This window comes from Piliocolobus tephrosceles, chromosome 4 (assembly GCF_002776525.5).
Source record: "Piliocolobus tephrosceles isolate RC106 chromosome 4, ASM277652v3, whole genome shotgun sequence".
Classification (NCBI taxonomy): Eukaryota; Metazoa; Chordata; class Mammalia; order Primates; family Cercopithecidae; genus Piliocolobus; species Piliocolobus tephrosceles.
This window is the reverse complement of record NC_045437.1, coordinates 73305818-73326299: the sequence shown is the minus strand read 5'-3', so window position 1 is coordinate 73326299 and position 20482 is coordinate 73305818. Positions and strand designations below refer to the sequence as shown.

The window sequence follows — 20482 nt, the reverse complement described above, 5'->3', positions numbered from 1 at the left end:
TTAATGGAATTAAGTAACATTTATTTTACATAAAACAATTTCCAGAGAATACGTTTAAAAGCCATCTAGATACTGATTTTTTAGCATTACAAAAAATTGAGAGGCACAATTGAAGTATTCAAATAAATTGTGAGGGGTGGAGGCGGGGACTAAGCTCACTATCTATGTTGTTCCTTAGTCACTTAAAGGCTCCACGTGCAAGAGTCTTTACATGAGGCAGTAGTGCACTTTCATTTAGTAGGAATAAATCACATAAAATATATACTTTTATACAGAAAGTGTTATTGTGTTGTCATTTTCAATTACTTATAAAAAGTTCATTTGAATTGCACAAAAGTTCTCTTTAAAATTGATAACTCCCAGAAGACAGGGCTTAAAACTGTCTAAATAATTCATTACAAACAATTAGGTTTCCATTTATCCATAGATTAAAGAAAAACTATGAAGAATTACATTATTCAAGTGGGACATTTAAAATGTTTTCATAGGAAAATAGGTTTACATGTTTGTCCCTAGTCAGCTAAATTCCCCACCCCGCAACTTTAAAACAGATCATACCATGTCCAAAGTTTTAAATCACAGTACCTATACCACAGTATAGTGTGGATATGTTTCCATTAATTCATTTTATGTCTCATTCTATTATAGTATCAGATTAGCAAAAAGGCACCTGGGTACATTCTTCAGAACAGTTTTGGTCATTAAAAACAAATCACACATTTATAAGCAGTGATTTCAATCATGTTTAAAAACAAAAATATTAAACAAATTCATTTCCTAATCCAGATGGTACAGAATCCATGACACTTCTGCAGGCACTTCACTTTCCATAGAATTTCTTGTTCAGCAGGTATATGAGAAGGTTTACATTCACTTTAACCTTATCAAACATTTTCATTACAGCTACTCCTTCATATTGCATCTGAAGTAAATCCTGAAATTGTACAAAGCATCATTAAATCTCAACTGTGATGTTTTGTGCATTAAAAAAAAAAAAAACATATTGGATGAATCTGTCGACAAAAGTCAGATTCAATTGACCTAATCACCCAGGTGGGGTCTAACTATGTTGCCCTGGTTGGTCTCAAACTCCTGGCTTAAGCTATCTTCCCACCTCAGCCTCCTGAGTAGCCAGGACTATAGGTGCATACCATAGCAACAGGCCACAGATGGGGGTTCTAAAACTTAAGTGTACATCACAATCATCTGGTTAAAAACACAGGCTAGTTAAAAACACAGGCTGTATGGGCTCCTCCCACAGGAATTTCTTATTTTGTAGCTCTCTGGTGGGGCCCATTAATTTGCATTTTAATAAATTCCCAACTGATTGTGACTTAGATGAAAGAAAATAGTTTTTTAGAATTGATAAGGGCTGTATGAAAGAAAATGATCATTAAGTTAATGTCAGGTATATAATTACGATTTCATTTTTAATTGAAAATGTCAAAACACAAAGTTCTGGCTAGATGCATTTTTTTTTTTTTTTTTTTTTGAGATGGAGTCTGGCTCTGTCGCCTGGGCTGGAGTGCAGTGGCCGGATCTCAGCTCACTGCAAGCTCCGCCTCCTGGGTTTACGCCATTCTCCTGCCTCAGCCTCCCGAGTAGGTGGGACTACAGGAGCCCGCCACCTCGCCCGGCTAGTTTTTTGTATTTTTTAGTAGAGATGGGGTTTCACCGTGTTAGCCACGATGGTCTCGATCTCCTGACCTCGTGATCCACCCGTCTTGGCCTCCCAAAGTGCCGGGATTATAGGCTTGAGCCACTGCGCCTGGCCCTAGATGCATATTCTTTAGAAAGCAGTGTTTTCTGGCTGGCTGTGGTGGCTCATTCCTATAATCCCAGCAGTTTGAGAGGCTGAGGCAGGTGGATTACTTCAGGTCAGGAGAGTGAGACCAGCCTGGCCAACATGGTGAAACCCCATTTCTACTAAAAATACAAAAATTAGCTGGGTGTGGTGGTGCACACTTGTAATCCCAGGTACTCAGGAGGCTGAGGCAGGAAAATCACTTGAACTGAGTAGGCAGAGACTGCAGTGAGCTGAGACTGCACCACTGCACTCCAGCCTTGGTGACAGAGAAAGACTGTCTCAAAAAAACCCAAAAACAAAAACACAGAAAGCAGTGTTTTCTAAAGTGAAGTGAACAAGACAATTCAGTGGGGAGGCAAAAAGAATATTAGAATTCCTATTTCTATTTACTTTTTCTCATTTTTTGGACCTTTTTGTATATATTTTATACAGCACATTTTAGAGTCCAATAGCAGAAGCACGTATACTTTACAAATAACTATGTATGGAGAGAAGTGCTCATACTATTTCCTGATGAAGTGACCAAAGTTTGGAGACCATTGTACAAAGCAGTGGTCTGTATTTCTTGATCTAGGCTACTTCTGTTTCTGTACTGAGAACAAGCCCTTATTCTTAAGTCGAACTATCATTCTGTTTTTCACTGTCAGCATATAAACAGAGGAAATCAACTCTCTTTTTAAAACAAGTAACTGGGTCACACCAGCCATATGCATGAAAGTAAGCTGTAACATTTCATAGTCACACAGGTACAGGAAACCTTTCCCAGTGGAACATGTAATTCCTGAGCTGCCCTGGCCCAATAGCTAGGTCTTATTTTCTTGTTTCTAGCAAGGTCAATTGTAGAAGTTGGAGTCATCTTTGAGAGAACTTTGATTCTTGACAGCTTCCTCCTCCACTTTCTCAATTACCTCTAACTTCACTCAAGTAAACTCCTACATTATTCAGATATGCTTCTAGAACTAAAATTCTATAGGGAATTTAAGTCCTTTCACCAATAATTCTTTTAGCTATTTAAAGTGTAGAGGAGATTCACTTTTCCTTTGGGAAATGCAACATCTGTTAAACAAAGTCTACTGGAAAAGAATTAAACCAACAGAGTTAGATTGAAAAGGTATGGCATATATAGGGGAGGTAGCTGGGTCCCCAAAGTAGGGAGCAGAGAAAACATGGCTGGACTTATGACTTGAAAAGCAGACTTTAGTTTTAGCTCTGCCATTTGCTATCTTAAGACCTTGCAACATGACACAACTTCTCTGAAGTTCTGTTTCCGTGTGTGTAAATTGGGGATAATACTGCCAATTTCACAAGGGTGCTACTGGGAATGAGATACGAGATTAAGGTATATGCAAACCCTTTGTAAGCTACTCTTGTCTTGCAGGATCAACTGGAATCCTATGAGACAGGCAGCGGACTAGAGTGATGAAGAACTTGGATCCCAGCAGCCTCTTCCATAATTAGCTCTCTGAACCTCAGTTCTTCATCTAGGAGAGGAAGAAGGCCCACCCTGCAGTCCCTGATAAATACCTGACATTATTTTTACAAGCAGAACATATATCACATAAGTCATATCCTCCTGTTACCTATATGACCTATAGTTATAGTATATAATTCTATCCTACAGTTTTCTTTAGGAACTGAAGGGAGAATGGACTGAAGATAACCAAGAGACATAGAGCTGTAATGTTAGAAGGGACTTTCTTTAGTCCTTTCAAACTTTGATGCTGTTCCCGGTCCTTTACTCACAGTAAAGACCTGGCCATCACATTTCTCTTTGGCAATTTACACATTCATGCAATTGACTGAAAGCTGCATACATAAATAGAAGTCAGCCTTTACATCTGACAGCTATCAAATGCAGGACTGGCTCCGTAGGTATGCAATCTGTGCAGCTGCACAGGGTCCCATGCCCAGGGTTTTATTCTCTTCTGTCATCTCCTGAAATCCTTAACAATTTTAAAAACAGGGCGCTGCATTTTTATTTTGCTCTGAGCCTTGCTAATGATGTAGCCAGTTCTGATTATGCGCTACTGATTTTAAAAATCCAAGACATATTGGTCACCTGCATATAGCTAAGGATTAACATTTCACAATCTATTATGTGTATAAATGAATAGTATGAACAGCTAATCTTACTGTATACAGAATCCTTAACAAAGGAACAAGTGAAGCTTGGGTTTTGTACCAGTACTCAAAGGAAGTCTCATGGAATTATTGCTTTCTCTCTAAACACAATAAAAGGTGTCTCCTGGTCACTTGTGACTCATTGGTTCAGTTGATACTGACTGGCCCTGGATAATTTCCTTCTTGGCAATCATATATGTCTTTTGCTATTTCTACAGAGGAATCACTAACCGAAGGGTATCACCACAAGCACCTTCTTTTCTCTTCCTGTATTTATCTATTACACAAAGTAACTGAAGACCCTAATTAGCTAAATTGTTAAATGGATACATTTAGTGACATTTAAAGTAAGTTAGAAAACAATATTGTTTACTTAAAAATACTTTCCATAATTACATAAGAGCTTTCATCTTATCTTCGAATTCTAATTTACTCCATTATCAAATCCATTCAGCTCCTGTTTTTCTTTTTAAACTTACAAGGGCTGCCAGAAAAGAAGGGCTCTGGCACAGACTCCGACGATGGGGAGGTAATTCCAGTGCATGCAGCCATGGGCTGCACAGATAGTGAGGCCAGAATTCACATCACTCTCAGGATCTGAGTGAGATGATTCATGTAAACATATGCAAAATACCTGGAAACCATTTTGTAAGTAGTTTGGGGCCCAGGTAAAAAGATGTTATTTCCATGTAAAAAGTGTTAGATCAAAAAAGAAAAATTCAATTACTTCTTTAAATTGATTTTGTGCTAAGGATTAAGAAGATGGGGGTAGATGAACATTTGTGTGCACTGCCCTCTTAACTTTTTTTTTTTTTTTTTTGCGCACAGAAACTGGATTTCTCAGTTTTCATTTATGTGTATGTGGCTTAAATGTGGCTTTTATGATAAAATAATAATTTATATTGCAAACATCATTTTTTCTGTTTATAGATTATCTGTTTTGCATAATGCCTTTCATTCCTGTGATCACAAACATTTGGCGAATAGAGTTAATAAACTGATGTAAAAACTATTTTAGAGGCCAGGTGTGGTGGCTAATGCCTGTAATCCCAGCACTTTTGGAGGCTGAGGCAGGCAGATCACTTGAGCCCAGGTGTCTAAGACCAGCCTGGGCAACATGGCAGAACCCCGTCTCTACAAAAAATACAGACATTAGCCAGATGTGGTGGTGTGCACCTGTAGTCCCAGCTACTTGAGAGACTGAAGCAGGAAGATCGCTTGAGCCCAGGAGGTTAAGGCTGCAGCGAACCATGATTGCGCCACTGCGTTCCAGCCTGGGTGACAGAGCAAGACCCTTTCTCAATGCCCCCCCTCCCCCCACAAATAAGAAAACCCATTCTAGGAAAGAGGGAGAAATGAGATCATGAAAGTTCCAGTCCTGGGCATACATAGTCTTAGAAAGAAGTGCAAGTTTCCAATAAAAGGAAAATTTATAGCATTTATTTAATAGCTCTGAATACTTTTAAATTATATTCTTTTGTCTAAGCTTTAAAATGGAAACATGGGCCAGGCATGGTGGCTCAAGCCTATAATCCCAGCACTTTGGGAGGCCGAGATGGGAGGATCATGAGGTCAGGAGATCGAGACCATTGTGGCAACACGGTGAAACCCCGTCTCTACTAAAAAATACAACAAAAAAAAACTAGCCAGGCAAGGCGTTGGGCACCTGTAGACCCAGCTACTCGGGAGGCTGAGGCAGGAGAATGGCATAAACCTGGGAGGTGGAGCTTGCAGTGAGCTGAGATCCGGCCACTGCACTCCAGCCTGGGTGACAGAGCGAGACTCTGTCTCAAAATAAATAAATAAATAAATAAAATAAAATGGAAACATGGCTTAGAGAAACTGACTGCTATAGTTTGCCAGCTAGAAGCATATTAATTTCCAATCATTTGAAAAGTCACAGCTTTTAAAAATCATCAACACTTAACAAATATTGGCAAAGAAAGCTGGCACTAGTTTTCTGTTAAACTTTATTTTATTTTATTTTATTTTATTTTTATTATACTTTAAGTTCTAGGGTACATGTGCATAACGTGCAGGTTACATATGTATACATGTGCCATGTTGGTGTGCTGCACCCATCAACTCGTCAGCACCCATCAATTCATCATTTATATCAGGTATAACTCCCCAATGCAATCCCTCCCCCCTCCCCCCTCCCCATGATAGGCCCCAGTGTGTGATTCTGTTAAACTTTATTGTTGTCATGGAGAGCAGGAGCCAGGGGAGCAATGTATGATCCACATATAAAATTTATCATCAACGTGCAGAAATTCCAGCAGCTTACCTGAATATTGAGTTGCACCTTTTCCATCTCCACACCAAGGAATTTTGATCTTACATCGAAAATGCCTACATCTTCAGTAGCTATGATATCAAATGTAACATTCTTAAACCTGTGAAGAAAGGAATATTCATACATGTGAAATTACAAATACAGATGTGCTTAAAGCTGCAACAAACTAATGGAATCTCAAATAATCATTTTTAAAGAATGGCTTGTTGAGAAAATCCTAAGGAAGTCACCAAAAACCTCACATCATCTTTCCCCCAATTCTGCTTTCCAAACACTAAGTTTGTTGGCTATTGTCAAGATCTGTAGCTCACAGAGTTCTGACATAGGTGGTTTATTACAGAAGAAATAGAAGATATCATCCTTGCTCTTCAAGAGCATAAAATACAGTTGGAAATATGTGAGACACAGAACATGAACATTACTGACCTATAGCCAATTGAGTACTTCAGATGATAACTTTTACAGAAACTTTAGGCCAGGCGCGGTCGCCTGTAATCCCAGCACTTTTGGAGGCCGAGGTGGGGCGGATCACCTGGTCAACATGGTGAAACCCCCGTCTGTACTAAAAACACAAAAATTAGCTGGGCGTGGTGGCATGTGCCTGTAATCCCAGCTACTTGGGAGGCTGAGGCAGGAGAATCACTTGAATCTGGGAGGTGGAGGATGCAGTGAGCCAAGATCGTGCCACTGCACTCCAGCCTGGGCAGCAGAGAGAGAATCCAAAAAAAAAAAAAAAAAAAAAAAAAAAAGAAACTTCAAAAGAAGAAGAAGCATTTTCTTCTGAGTTGGTGTTGTCAGGAGGTTTTATGGGATAAACAGAAGCCAGGCTTCGAATACAGGCAGGAGTCAAAGAAGAGGCAAATGCCAGTGAGTCTGGCTTCCCTTGAGATTTTAGGACAAGAGAGTGATGGAACAATGGGCTCATTACCCCGTTAAAATGAGGCAGCACGTGGTGCCTGATGTGGGGCTGTGAAGGAGGGTTTGTTTTCTCCACCACACTGAATACACACACTCACAGCATGCTTTGGAAATGGCTCTGATCCAGGGGCTGGCACAGCCTATTTTAAATGAGAAAGGTGCTATTCTGCAATGGTAGATAATTCATCCATCGAGACCAAAAGATAGCCTTTTACTCTCATTGCTATGACTCAGTTCTGGAGGTTCACCAACCCAAACATATTGCGCAAGCCGCGGGAAAGACAACCACTGAACACACTACATATGACTGACGGCACCAGATGCTGAGGCCAAGGGAAGAGTAGCCATGACAATTCGTGTATTCTTCCCTTGTCACCCATCAGTCATCAAGGTTAAGCCTTGCTAGACCAAATGGAGCTCTCTCCAAGGCCACAAGAAATCAAACGGCATGCGTGTTCTATGCAGATTCCAGGTCACACTTACTGGTTTGTTTGAAGATCATCTATATCTAGCAGGACACCTTTCTCGTGCAGCTTTGCCGCAGTGTACTTCACTGGCTTTGCTCTCTTCGTCCCTTTGGGTTCTCCTTTCCCATCTAGTTTAATTGATCTCCGAGTATTTCTGACAAAATAAGAATAGACCATTTGTGGTTACGATGGCAAATGCAGAGGCTTCTGGTAGTGCAACTACCATAGCCAGAGTGACATCGCTGTTCATACCTGGCCCTCAGACACTGGATAGACACCTTTTTATTTTGTGATCGTTGGTAATTTCATCCATAGAGTAAAACTTCACTACTAAACTGTTTGAGGGGAAAGGGATTTCCCACGTGACTGAAGTTTACATTACAGACTAACATTTTTCACGTAACTTACACTATCTTTTCTCAGGTATATTGCACCAAGTGGCTATCTTTAGTCATTTCAGAAGTAGCTTTGGTGCAATAACATGAACTGTGTGGTCCTACATAAAGATATCACCAGGACTGTTTTAATCTATTTAACAAACACCATGTGGCCAGCATTGTTCTAAGTGCCTTATAAATATTACCTCACATTTCCAAAATTAACATTTCCATATACTTTTAAATTAATAAATTCCTTTGCTATATACTATATCATGTAGCTCTCATAACCATACTTGTGAGTCTGGTACTGTTTGTTTTTTGTGGGGGAGGTTTTTTTCTTTTTTGAGATGGAGTCTTGCTCTGTTGCCCAGGCTGGAGTGCGGTGGCATGATCTTGGCTCACTGCAACCTCTGCCTCCTGGGTTCAAGTGATTCTCCTGCCTCAACCTCCAGCTGGGATTACATGCCACCACATCTGGTTACTTTTTGTATTTTTAGTAGAGAAGGAGTTTCGCCATGTCAGCCAAGCTGGTGAGGCTGGTACTCTTAATTCCTCCTTAAAGATGAGAAAACTGAGGCTCAAAGTTCACTGAACTGGGCTCAAGATCACACAATGTGAGAGAGAATCAGAACCCAAATCCAATTCGCCCAACTGTGGATCTTGTGTGAAACGCCTTAAAGTAAATCACTAACAATCTCATTTCTACTGAAAATAAGCTTGACCAACTTCTTCCTTGCATGTATATGTATATATTCTTCCTTCCTTACTGTATTTAGTGTATAGTGTATATACACTATACACTATATAATGTATATATTTATGTAATTGTAAATGAATATGCACACTATGTATAGTGTGTGTATATATATATTTAGTGTATTTTTGTGTGTGTGTATATATATAGAGAGAGAGGGAGAGAGCAAAAGAGAGAGAGAGAGAGAGAGAGAGAGAGAAAGAGAAACAGAGAGAAGCCCGAAGCAAACGAACTAAAATTCAGGACTAGTGGGAGTCAAATCAATACGGTTTAAGTGTGGCTACAGCCCTTTATCAAATCTTCTGTGATTTCAGCAATCCAACTTCTGAGTGTTTATTCCAAGACGTGAAATCAGTTTGTTAAAGAAATGTCTGCACTCCCATGTTCACTGCAGCACTACTCACACAACAGCCAAGTTATGAAATCAACCTAAGACTCTACTCACAGATGAACAGGTAAAGAAAATGTGGTATATACACACACAGAGGAACACTATTCAGCCCTAAGAGAAAGAAATTCTGTCATCTGGGGCAATGTGGACAGAATTAGAGGACATTATGCTAAGTGAAATAGGCCAGGCACAGAAAGGCAAGTACCATATGTGTTCTCACTTATATGTGGAATCTAAAAAAGTTGAACTCACAGAAGCAGAACAGAATGGTGGTTACAGAGGCTGGAGGGTGGGGGAAATGGGGAGATGATGGTCAAAGGATACGAACTCTCAGGTGGAATCAGTTTTTTTGAAATCTATCGCACAGTGTGGTGAATATAGCTAATAATAGTGTATTGTACATTTAAAAGCTGCTAGGAGCAAATTTCAAGTGTTCTCATCACAAAAACTAAGTATTTGAGGTGATGCATATGTGAATTAATTATTTCATATTGTAATAACAAATTATAACATCATCTTGTACCTCATGAATACATAAAATTATAGTCAATTTGCAACAAAATTTAAAAGATCTATGATTTTTAAATGCAACAGATTTTTCCATACAGAACCATTTCCTCCTGCCAATTGGATGACAAGGATTATATAAAAATATTGCACTACATATTTAAATGGGTAATTAAAATTTAACTAGCATTGATCATAGTCTAGTGATAAGAATAATTACTAAGCAAAGGATATTCATTAAAAATGGCTATACTGTATATAAACACCTATAAGACTTATGCTAATGGATAATAGACAGCTACCAAATTTTGCCAGTTGTGTCAATAATAATTTTTTAAAACCATTAAGCAATTTAAAAACATTCAGCTGCTCTGTGCAATTAGTAAACATCCGGCATTATCTAACATTATCAATTATATAAAATATAGTCCAAAAACGAGATTTTTAAAAAAAATAGTATTTTAAAAAATCTTTGACTAAAAAACACAAAAGGAACAATGAAAGTGCTTCCCCAACTACTAATGCTATTTGTTCAATATGCAACAGGTAAGTCACTTTAGTTCTAGTGCTGGTGGGGAATTGAAAAGCTTCCACTTGCTCCTGACTTCTTAGTTCACAGTGGCAAATAATAAAACTGAGACTCCAGTTTTCAGTTATAAGACAGAGCAAAAAGTTTTCTTCCATACCCAACCCAAATGCGTAGAAATGCAGAACTGACATCTCATATAAATCATGACATTACGAATGAACATGACATGATTTTAACTTACTTTCTTTTTAAGTTGTCTAAACAAGTCTTTATGTAGGTGTCATAATAATTGATTTGCTCTTCATAAAAGGCTGCCTTCTTGTTAAGTGCATTCAGGGTCTGCTGAAGTTTTGCCAATTCAGCTTTCCGAAGCTTACGATAGATTCTTTGATTTCGAATATCCTAAAATAACAAGTAAGGGTTATCATATTTAAGCAGAAGCTTGCTTTATGATATTGCCAATTTGGGACAAGGAGAATATCAAGCAGTAGTAAGTCACTATTTGTAACCTGACTTGTAGCTTATTTCAGGCACCTTATTTTACTCTCAACACCACAGGGTTCCCATCCCTTTTCACTTCAGAACGGGAAAGTGTACATATTTCACTTTAAGAGACTTGTTAACATTAATTTTTTTCTTGATGGAAAGGCAAATAAGTTATTTTAGAATAACCACATATTTAGTTTAAGGAAAAATTGTGTTTTAAAAGGGGCACAAAGCAGCAGAAATGCAATTTCTTCAGACTTTTTTTTTTTTTTAGATGGAGTCTTACTCTGTCACCCAGGCTGGAGTGCAGTGGCCTGATCTCTGCAACCTATGCCCCTGGGTTCAAGTGATTCTCCTGCCTCAGCCTCCTGTGCAGCTGGGGCTGCAGGCCCGTGCCACCATACCTGGCTAATTTTTGTATTTTTAGTAGAGACAGGGTTTCACCATGTTGGCCAGGCTGGTCTTGAACTCCTGACTTCAAGTGATCTGCCTGCCTTGGCCTCCCCAAAGTGCTGGAATTATAGGCATGAGCCATTGTGCCTGGCCTCTTCACACTATTTTGCATATTCCTCTTTGAATAGTACTTTAAACTAAAAAGGTTTTACATTTAATTGTTAAATTGATTTTTAAAATAAGACAAGAACAAACTTTTTCATCTGACAAATATTTCTCAAGGTTTGAAAAAACAACACTAGCCTGTCAAGACTGAGTGAAAAGATTCAACATTGATAACTATTACTTGGCTTTAAATAGAATTCCTAGAACATTAAGTTGCATAAGCTGCTTATAGCTTACAAGAGCTATGCTAAATTTAAACTTGCACATATAAGTTTTTTTGGTAATTCTAATTGGTAAGTTATGAAAGTGTTTGACTTAAGAAAATGATGCCTGTTTAATATTGTTTTTCTTTTGTAGACAAATTAAAAACCATTCCCCTAGGAATTTAAAGAAATACCTACATACACATACACTCCCCTCACAACTTCCCCATGCTCATAAATAGAATATTAGAATAGAATATTCTTCGTTAAATAGAATTCTTCATTAAATAGAAATTCTTCATATAATAGAATATTCATTAAATAGAATATCATGTCTTCATGATAGCCTTTTTCTTTTTTAAAGCAAAAGCATGTATTTATCTACCCCATATTCCCAAATAGAAATATTTCTACCCCAAAACTAAAGAAAGAAATGCTATTTCCCTTGAGTCACTTGGGCCAGAATGAATAAGCCTACTGCCAGAATTGAACACAACTTTCTATCAAAGAACAAAGCTGGGCGCATTTCCCTCCCAGAACATGAGAAAATTTATTATTTTTTTTTCTGGTCATTTAACTGCCTTTAACCTCTAGATCCATATTAATTTGCATGTTTGAATAAAAAGAATGAAATATTCTTCTAACCCAAATATATACTTCCTTATCCTTGACAAACAGATCTCAGCCACTTCCTGTGATGTTTCATTGCACTAAGTTGAGATGCTTTGCTCAGGAAGTTTCTCAAGTGTAAAAATACAGGATAAGAAAACAGAAACTAATCTTCAAGTCTGAACTGCATTTAGGCTAAATTGCTTAAAAACAAATGATCAGAGACACAGAGTTCATCTCAATGGCAGGTTCTAAGAGCAACTGAGCTATATGACAACTAATATCTCAGGAGAAAACTCTTCCAAATAATGTTATTGTTAAAACTAGCTTAAAGGTATAGACCAAACTTGTCAAGTACATTTTTTAGTATTTATTTCTGGTCTGTTTCAACTCTCCTAATGACTTCAAAGTGTGGTGATTATTTTCTCTTAAAAGTCATCAACTGCTTGGGAGGCCGAGGTGGGCGGATCACCAGGTCAGGATTTTGAGACCAGCCTGGCCAGCATGATGGAACCCTGTCTCTACTGAAAATACAAAAATTAGCCAGGCGAGGTGGTGTGCGCCTGTAGTCCCAGCTATTTCGGAGACTGAGGTAGGAGAATCACTTGAACCTGGGAGGCAGAGGTTGTAGAGAGCTGAGATCACACCACTGCACTCCAGCCTGGGCAGCAGAGTGAGACTCCACCTCAAAAAAAAAAAAAAAAAAAAGGTCGTCAACTGCTTTGAAACCTTGAAAAATCTGTAACATTGAAGAGTGCAGTAACCACAGCATATGCAACCATGAATCCCTAACGCCACCTCACAGAGTGCCCAGCACTTGACTGGTGATTAGCAAATGTCTGCTAAGCGAAGAAGAAAGAATACTGTTTCCAAAAACCTTGGCAATCTCATTGAGAATGTCTTGGTATTTATTTTTGGATGACACGTGTCCAGTCTGTTCCAATGTCCGAAGATTCCTCTGGATTTTCCTCTTCTTCTGCTCAAGAGGCAGCTGTGCATCTTCAATCATAGATTGGCTATGCTTCATTTCTTCTGGAGTCCTGGAATCTATCATTGCACGGCTCACCATGTCCGTGGCATGGTCTGCCTCCTGAAAAGAGAATATCAAGATGCTGATTTTTCTCGGATCCCCTAATTTCACAGTTCATAAGCTACACAATGCAAGTTAATGTCAAAATGAAAGTAGTCCTCCAGCCAAAGGTCAAAGACTAGAACCAGAACATGTTCTTCCTGAGATTTGAAGTTTGAAAGGAATTACTTCATCTTTTTGATAGCAAGCCTTATTTGGGAACAATTATCAATAGCTGCTTTATTCCCAAGGTGGCAAATCACCATAGTAATGGACATATTTTAATGGGTAACTGCTACTTGGTAATTCCCCAGATGGAAGGATTTCGATGCCTGGATAGTCTAGCCGAGGAAACTAAAACTAGATTATCTATTGAAATGTGGCTATGAGAACCCTGAATGTTCAGAACCCAGCTAAACTCTCACACATCAGCCATGTTTATGGAGAGTCCTAAACTAAACCAACAGAGGCAGTCAGAGAGCTTTATCCTTATAAGGGGATCACAAACCAGCAACTCTGAAAAACCTGCAAAGTTTCTTTGAGCCAAAGGGAGTAAGATAGCACATCATAAATTCCCAAACAAATGATGAGTAAATGAATGAATGAATGAATACTCTTTGGATAGTCTGTAAAAGGAAACAGTAATAAAAAGAGACTATTGGTCTTCCCATTTCATTGTACGAGACAATTGACTGACCCAATAGATGAAGTCTAAGGAAACGACTGTTAGTTAGGCACAGTAATGTCAGACATAGGACGGGTAGGTCAACATTATTGACACAGGAACGTTATTACCAGGTTAGCAGTAAATAACAAAAGCAGCAGCCAACATTGTTGAGCACTTAATATATGCCAGATACGAATGTACCCATTTAACATGTTTTAACTCAATCCTGGCTGTGAACTGGGTATTATTATTAATCCCATTTTACAGTTGAGGAAACTGCGGCACAGCAATGCTTCTAAGTGCACAGAGTTACACACCTAGGAGGTGCAGAGGTATACTTGATCTCAGAAGTCTGTGTTCTTAGTCATTTATTCATGACACATTTAGGGGAAAATGAAAAATATTCAGTAAGGAGTAAAAGTCTTTTATACTAACCTAGTGTAATATTTTACTCACATTGTTGAAAACATGTTCACACATTAACAAACGTGATTTGAAGTTTAGTTTTACATTTTTTATTAAAAATTTTTAAAAGTTAGAGATGGGGGTCTCACTGTGTTGTCCAGGCTGGTGTTGAACTCCTGGGCTCAAGCAATCTATACACCTCAGCCTTCCAAAGTACTGGAATTACAGACATGAGCCACCATGCCCAGCCTTTTATATTTTTTAAATTAAAAACCATTACAAGGATTCCTTGGCAATCAATTAAATTAAGAATGATCCAGGAAAATTATGTATAGCTCTGCTAAGAAGTAGTTAATTAAATAATTAACTTTTGTTTAGGGAGTGGCAATTATTGGTACTAAAATAACAACCTTAAATTTATTTTAGAATGAACAATGACACATTTTCAAAGATGTTAATAAAAAGCTAAATGCAAGAGTGTTGTGAAACCTTACTTATGCTAACATAATGATGCTTTGACCCAGTGGACTCAATAGTTGCTTCTGAAGCATTTGGAAAACATCTTTAACATGTGAGATGCTTATTTGTTTCAAGTTAGTAAATACATAAAATGGGAAAGGTATTTTTCAATATCCTGTCAGCTAGAACTCTCTCAACTGACTTACTTGCCCATCTACTGTGTGACAAATACTATGATGAACATTTCCAGGCTTTGAAAAACCCAGAACTATCATCCTAGGTTAAGACAAAAGTATATTCGGCATGAATTTGGCGCTGTATTTTCTATTTCATTCCCATTGATACGTCATACAGGTTTATATATGGCTGAACTCAGTCCACTACAGTAATAGATAAAATTCCTTACTTCCGGACCATGTCAGATACAGTTTCTCTGAGATAATAAACATTTGGCATAAAGATTTACTAAGAAAATCAACTCCTATTATTATTTTACACTTAAAGCCAAATTACCTGTTGCGCAGTTGCTGGTGTCTCTAAGATTTCTGTCAATGTGTTCCCTGGCTGGTTCCGGATCACATCAATTATCAGCTTCTTGGTCCTTAACAAAACAGAGAAAGAGACAAGACTTTCAGACTGTAGTCCTTATGCACAAAAATCTGTTTCTCCTAAGAGAGTGCACAAACACATACAATACTGAAGCTTCAAAGATAATACCTTACAATAAAACATTCTTGCAGATATTCACCAGGTCTGCGGTAAGACTCTTGGAAGTTTATGAATGCTTGATAATCAAAGTCTGGGCTTTATGTGTTTGATGTTGTAGGATTATACTGTCAGTAACATGGGCACAAGTGTATCACAAGATTTCCTCTCTAAATACCTTTCCTTCTTTTTTAGACCGAGACTGCTTTTCGATGGGCAGGGGAACAAGTGCTGCTGATACAGCCTGCTACTGCAGAGTGCAGGAATGATATCTAATATTCTCCTTTCCTGACTTTAATGGCACCTAGACTTCTGGGCCGGCTTAATACCTCATAAGCCTTTAGGAGCCAGACTAACTGTCCTGCTATCAGAAAGCTATGAAAGAGTTTGAAGACCAGTGGGAGCAAACGTCCAGTGTGAGCTGTGGAGGCTTGGGCTGTCAGCTGACATAGCAGCGAGGAGGATGGTGTTCAAGGGCCTGACCAACTAACAAATAGGGTTCGGTCCTCACCTTCAGGCAGAATAGAATAGAAGAGCTTCTCAGTAAATAGTAAAGAGCTGGAAAATCCTTCTGGAAGTACGAAAACCATATGTTCTCTCATAGGTGCTTTTTATGGCAATTGGCCACCCCTTCCTAGTGAGGGATCATGTTATGTAATTACGTAAAAAGGTTTTAACACAAAAGATAAAGGGTCAAGTTTGTTCACTTTTACATAAGGTGGAAACAGTATTATTGGAAAATAAAAAAATTTTAAAAAGAAAAAAAGGGCCAGGCACAGTGGCTTACTCCTGCAATCCCAGCATTTTGGGAGGCCGAGGTGGACGAATTACCTGAGGTCAGGAGTTCCAGCCCAGCCTGGCCAACATGGCAAAATCCCGTCCCTACTAAGAATACAAAACTTAGCTGGGCATGGTGGCGTGTGCCTGTAATTCCAGGTGCTCAGGAGGCCTAGGTGTGAGAATTGCTTAAACCCAGGAGGCAGAGGTTGCAGTAAGCTGAAAACGTGCCACTGCACTCCAGCCTGGGTGACAGAGTGAGACTCCATCTCAGATACATAGATAGATAGATAGATAGATAGATAGATAGATAGATAGATAGATAGATAAATAGAAAGAAGAGAGTGGAAGAAAAGGAAACACAGACAAATGTTTGTTTCAATTATACATACACTGGTCTAATCGACGTCTGAAGTTTCACTTTTACTGTAGTCCCGTTATTGCATTTAACTTTAGTTATTTCAAAGTCATTATATGATATCACTGAATGACTAATTTTTCTTCCTAAACTCTAGCAGGGAATGTTCATGCAGCATGAAATTTAGAAATGAAAATAAAATTTTCACATTTTGAAGGATATGGGCAACTACTCCCAAATGACAGAGAAACCTTCCAAGTTAATTACAAATATATTACTTTTGAAAATAGGATAAAATCCAATAAGCCATCTGTAAACATCATTTTTCCCATTTCCTATTTATCAGAAGTCTGTGTGAAAAGAACAATCACAATGTGTCTTCCTTGCCTCCCTTCCCCCTGGCCTTTGGAGAACCATTTCCTCTGGCCCCATGACCCTTTGCTGCTGGGGATTTACAGGCTGTCTGGGAATGCACAGCTAAATACTCCATGGAGAGTCAAAGGTGGGCTCACAGCTAATTACAGCCACGTGGGGGATGGCGTATTTCCTAAGGCGGCTGTGGCTGAGAAAGCCATGTATCCTTTCCTTCCTACACACTACCTTCCTCCAGCCATCATCATCAACACGTATTAAACAGGAACACTGAGTTAAAAATAAAAGCTTTGGGTGATTTAAAAAGTGCAAATATAGTAACTTTCTTATTTGAAATAGTATTCTCAGAACTAATTGTGATACACAGTTTCTAGGGAACTTCTAGTTCTTTAGAGAAGCTGTGTAATGACCAAATGACTGGAGTCACTAAAATGTGCCCCACCAAAGACAAAGAATGTTTATCAGCTCAGGAGTTGCTGGAGGACAAACTGCTCACACAGCCTGTTTCTCTTGGGCTTCTACTGTACATCAGGCCTGTGGAATTCATTGCCAAAGTTCTACCTCAGACATAAATAACCATCCAGTCCCATGACAGGGAACCCACCGCCCCCCCCACTACAGTGTGTCTAGTGCTTAAGGACAATGGGGACGGACAGATTTAAAACTAAATCTGTCTTGGCTTGGACTCTTTCTGCATATTAGCCATGTGGATGTGTGCAAGTTATATAATCCTTGTGGGTTTTGTTTTTTCATTTACAAAACAGGAATCTCTCAGGACTGAGGCAAGGATTGGATGAAAAGATCTAAAGTCTTCTGTGAGGTCTGGCACATGGTAAGCACTCACATGGTCCTTAAAGCTGTGCTGCCCATCATGGCCGCCACTGGCCACAGGTGACACTTGAGCACTTGAGACATGGCTAGTACAAACTGAGATGTGCTGTGTGAAACACACACTGGATTCTGAAGATGTTGTATGAAACAAAGAATATACAATATCTCATCAATTTTTTACATTTATTACATATTTAAATATTTTTGCATATATTTGGTTAAATAAAATACATTATTAGAATCAATTTCATCTATTTCTTTTTAAAATGAGGCTTCTAGAAAACTTAAAATTACATGTGGCTTATATTAAATTTCTTTTGGAGAGTACAATATTGGCACATTCCATTCTCAAACAGGAGCTCACTCTAGAGGCCTGCTTTCTGGGGCCACCCAGTCATGGAACATGGTCAGTCATAGGACTGTGGCCCGGAGGGAGACCTCTGAAAAACAATCCAATCCCTGATTGTACAAATGTGGCAACTAAAACCTAAGAGACTAGAGCTGCAGGAAACAAGTCCAATTCCCTTTCCAAATCAGCAGCTCCTGAAAAACCTATAGAGAAATGCCAAGACTGTGTCCCTCTATCCCCTCTTCTACCGTATTTCCTTTTTCTAAGTGAAACCGCTCAGTCCCTTAAAGCTCCTCACAATGGCATCTGCAAAGAGCTCACAGTCCTGCTCACGTTCCAGTTGCCAATGACCTTAACATGCATTCCCCTTCCCACCCCAGTCCAAATATAACATTCTGGATATGGTCTGACCAGCATAAATCAACTACTTAGAGTATTGGCGCTGGGGCTCTTCAAATATGTAAGATAGGTTGATCCAAACCACGGGTCTTGCCCTCCTTTAATGAGGTATCTAATTTTGAAAAAGAATTAAGAAGAAAAGAGAAAGAAATACACCAGGGAGTTTATTCATCATAGCTGTGCTCAAATTCCACTGTAGATAAATGAGCCCATATGGTGCTCGTAAGCTGGTGTGGCCCCTTGGGTTTGGCCCCTCCATTCATATGGCATCTATTATCACCAGTAGCATTCCTGAAGCTCTCCCTCTGTCATCTGCTTCTAGTGTGCCCAAGGTTGAAAAGGAATCAGTGTTTGTGGAAACTAAGCAATATTTTCAATATTTAAAATCCTAACAACACAATTTACATTATTAGCTCCAGATCTCAAATATCACCTTAGCCATTTAGTGTTCCTGCTAGTTTGGACCAAAAAACAAGGAAATCTTTCAGCTGGGATCATGGGACCTAAACTTAATCATGTGATAGGAAATTCTTAAGAGATGACAATTTAAGAACTCAAGCAGCTAAGTATGATTAAAAACCACAAATATTGCCTTCTACTTAAACGCACATACTTTTGTGGGAAACTAAGCTTAATTAAGGCCAGAAGGATCACATATTTTAAGCTGCATCATAAGTTATAATGAAAGGTTGACAATTGCATGGTTCTATATAATTTATATGGTATTAATTATAATTTCATGTGATCATCACAGCCCTTCCTTTCCCCTCTCCTCTACATTATGGAGGAGAAACCGATGGCGAGGCAACTTGCTGAGTTCCATGGTTAATAAGCGATAGATTGAGGTTACCACCCTATGTCATCCTAAGACCCCTCGACTAGGTTTTAGGATTCCTCGACCAGGCTCTTCTTCTTTCTTTCTTTCTTTTTTTTTTTTTTTTAAATATCCCTGTGCTTGGTAGTATTAGAAAAACAGCAATAGCCCAAACTAAGGTTCTCTATTCTATGAACATACACAAGGAAAAAAGAAATAAATGTTTCTTCCTACTCTGACATGTGCCCTTTGTCCCTCCTCTTTGTCCTGGAAAAATACTCCAGCCTCTGTTACTCAGTAACTGCTCAGCTAATAATTCTCATTATTTATTCTAAGATTCTTAAGAATGCAAAGAACAACAACCTTGCCCTGGACAAGTTGTAAAACTTTATTATCAAGAGTGTAGGCCCTGGAGGATTTAAAATCATGTGAGTTTGAATCTCTGCTCCACTTAGTAACAGTATTACCCAGGAAAAGGTTTATATTTGTTCTGTGCCAGTTTCCTCATCTGTAAAATACTGATAATAACCTCCACTCTCTTGGGGTTGCTGAGAATATTACATACATATTTTACACGTTTCTTTTAATATATATATGGACATGTTATTCTCTTTCTCTCTTTACAGATTGTGTGCCCCTTTTTCAATATGCTTGGGCCCAAAAGTGTTTCAGACTTTTTATCTTTTCAGATTTTGGAATATTTGCATTATATACTTACTGGTTCAGCATCCTAAATCTGAAAAATTCAAAACGCTCCAACGAGCATTTCCTTTGAGCAGTGTCAGCTCTCAAAAGGTTGGGAATTCTGGAGCACTTCGCATTTGGTGTGTGTGTGCACATGCACACACACATAGAGCATATAAAAACTGTCCCTGGTCCATGGTAAGCACTACATAGGTGTTTGCTATTATCATCATCTGCATCCTCCTCTAATGAGTAAGAATTATGAGACTAGCATTGAATTAAATTTACAAGCATAAGGATTAACAATGCCTCAAATTCTGCTACTGTGGGGGCCCCCATAAAGATGAGCTACTCATGACTGGAAAGCTAGTGACACTGTAATTAAACTTAAGGGCATTTCTGAAAGTTAAGAACACAATCTGTTTAACAAAAAAGCAGAATAGGTTTTTGATAGAGAAAAGCTAGGTATTTTCACATCCCAGTTGCTCTGCATTTCATGTCTATCCACTTCATAACTTATAAAAGTCACTGTCTTAGTTAAATTTGGTTCTCTAATGAATCTCAAGA

General features: G+C 38.6%; 1 protein-coding gene across 2 annotated transcripts in view; it reads right to left on the bottom strand.

The window, feature by feature from the left end:
* IQGAP2 (IQ motif containing GTPase activating protein 2) overlaps positions 1-20482 on the bottom strand; it is a 321912-nt gene continuing 301430 nt past the window's right edge. For both annotated transcript variants that reach the window (XM_023196443.2, XM_023196444.2), the window contains exons 31-36: positions 15140-15227; positions 12904-13116; positions 10412-10572; positions 7626-7763; positions 6216-6324; positions 1-934 (exon numbers count right to left, since the gene is read on the bottom strand). In XM_023196443.2, coding sequence (XP_023052211.2) covers positions 821-934; positions 6216-6324; positions 7626-7763; positions 10412-10572; positions 12904-13116; positions 15140-15227 — 823 coding nt within the window. In that variant the 3' untranslated portion in view covers positions 1-820. The remainder of the gene's footprint in view (positions 935-6215; positions 6325-7625; positions 7764-10411; positions 10573-12903; positions 13117-15139; positions 15228-20482) is intronic.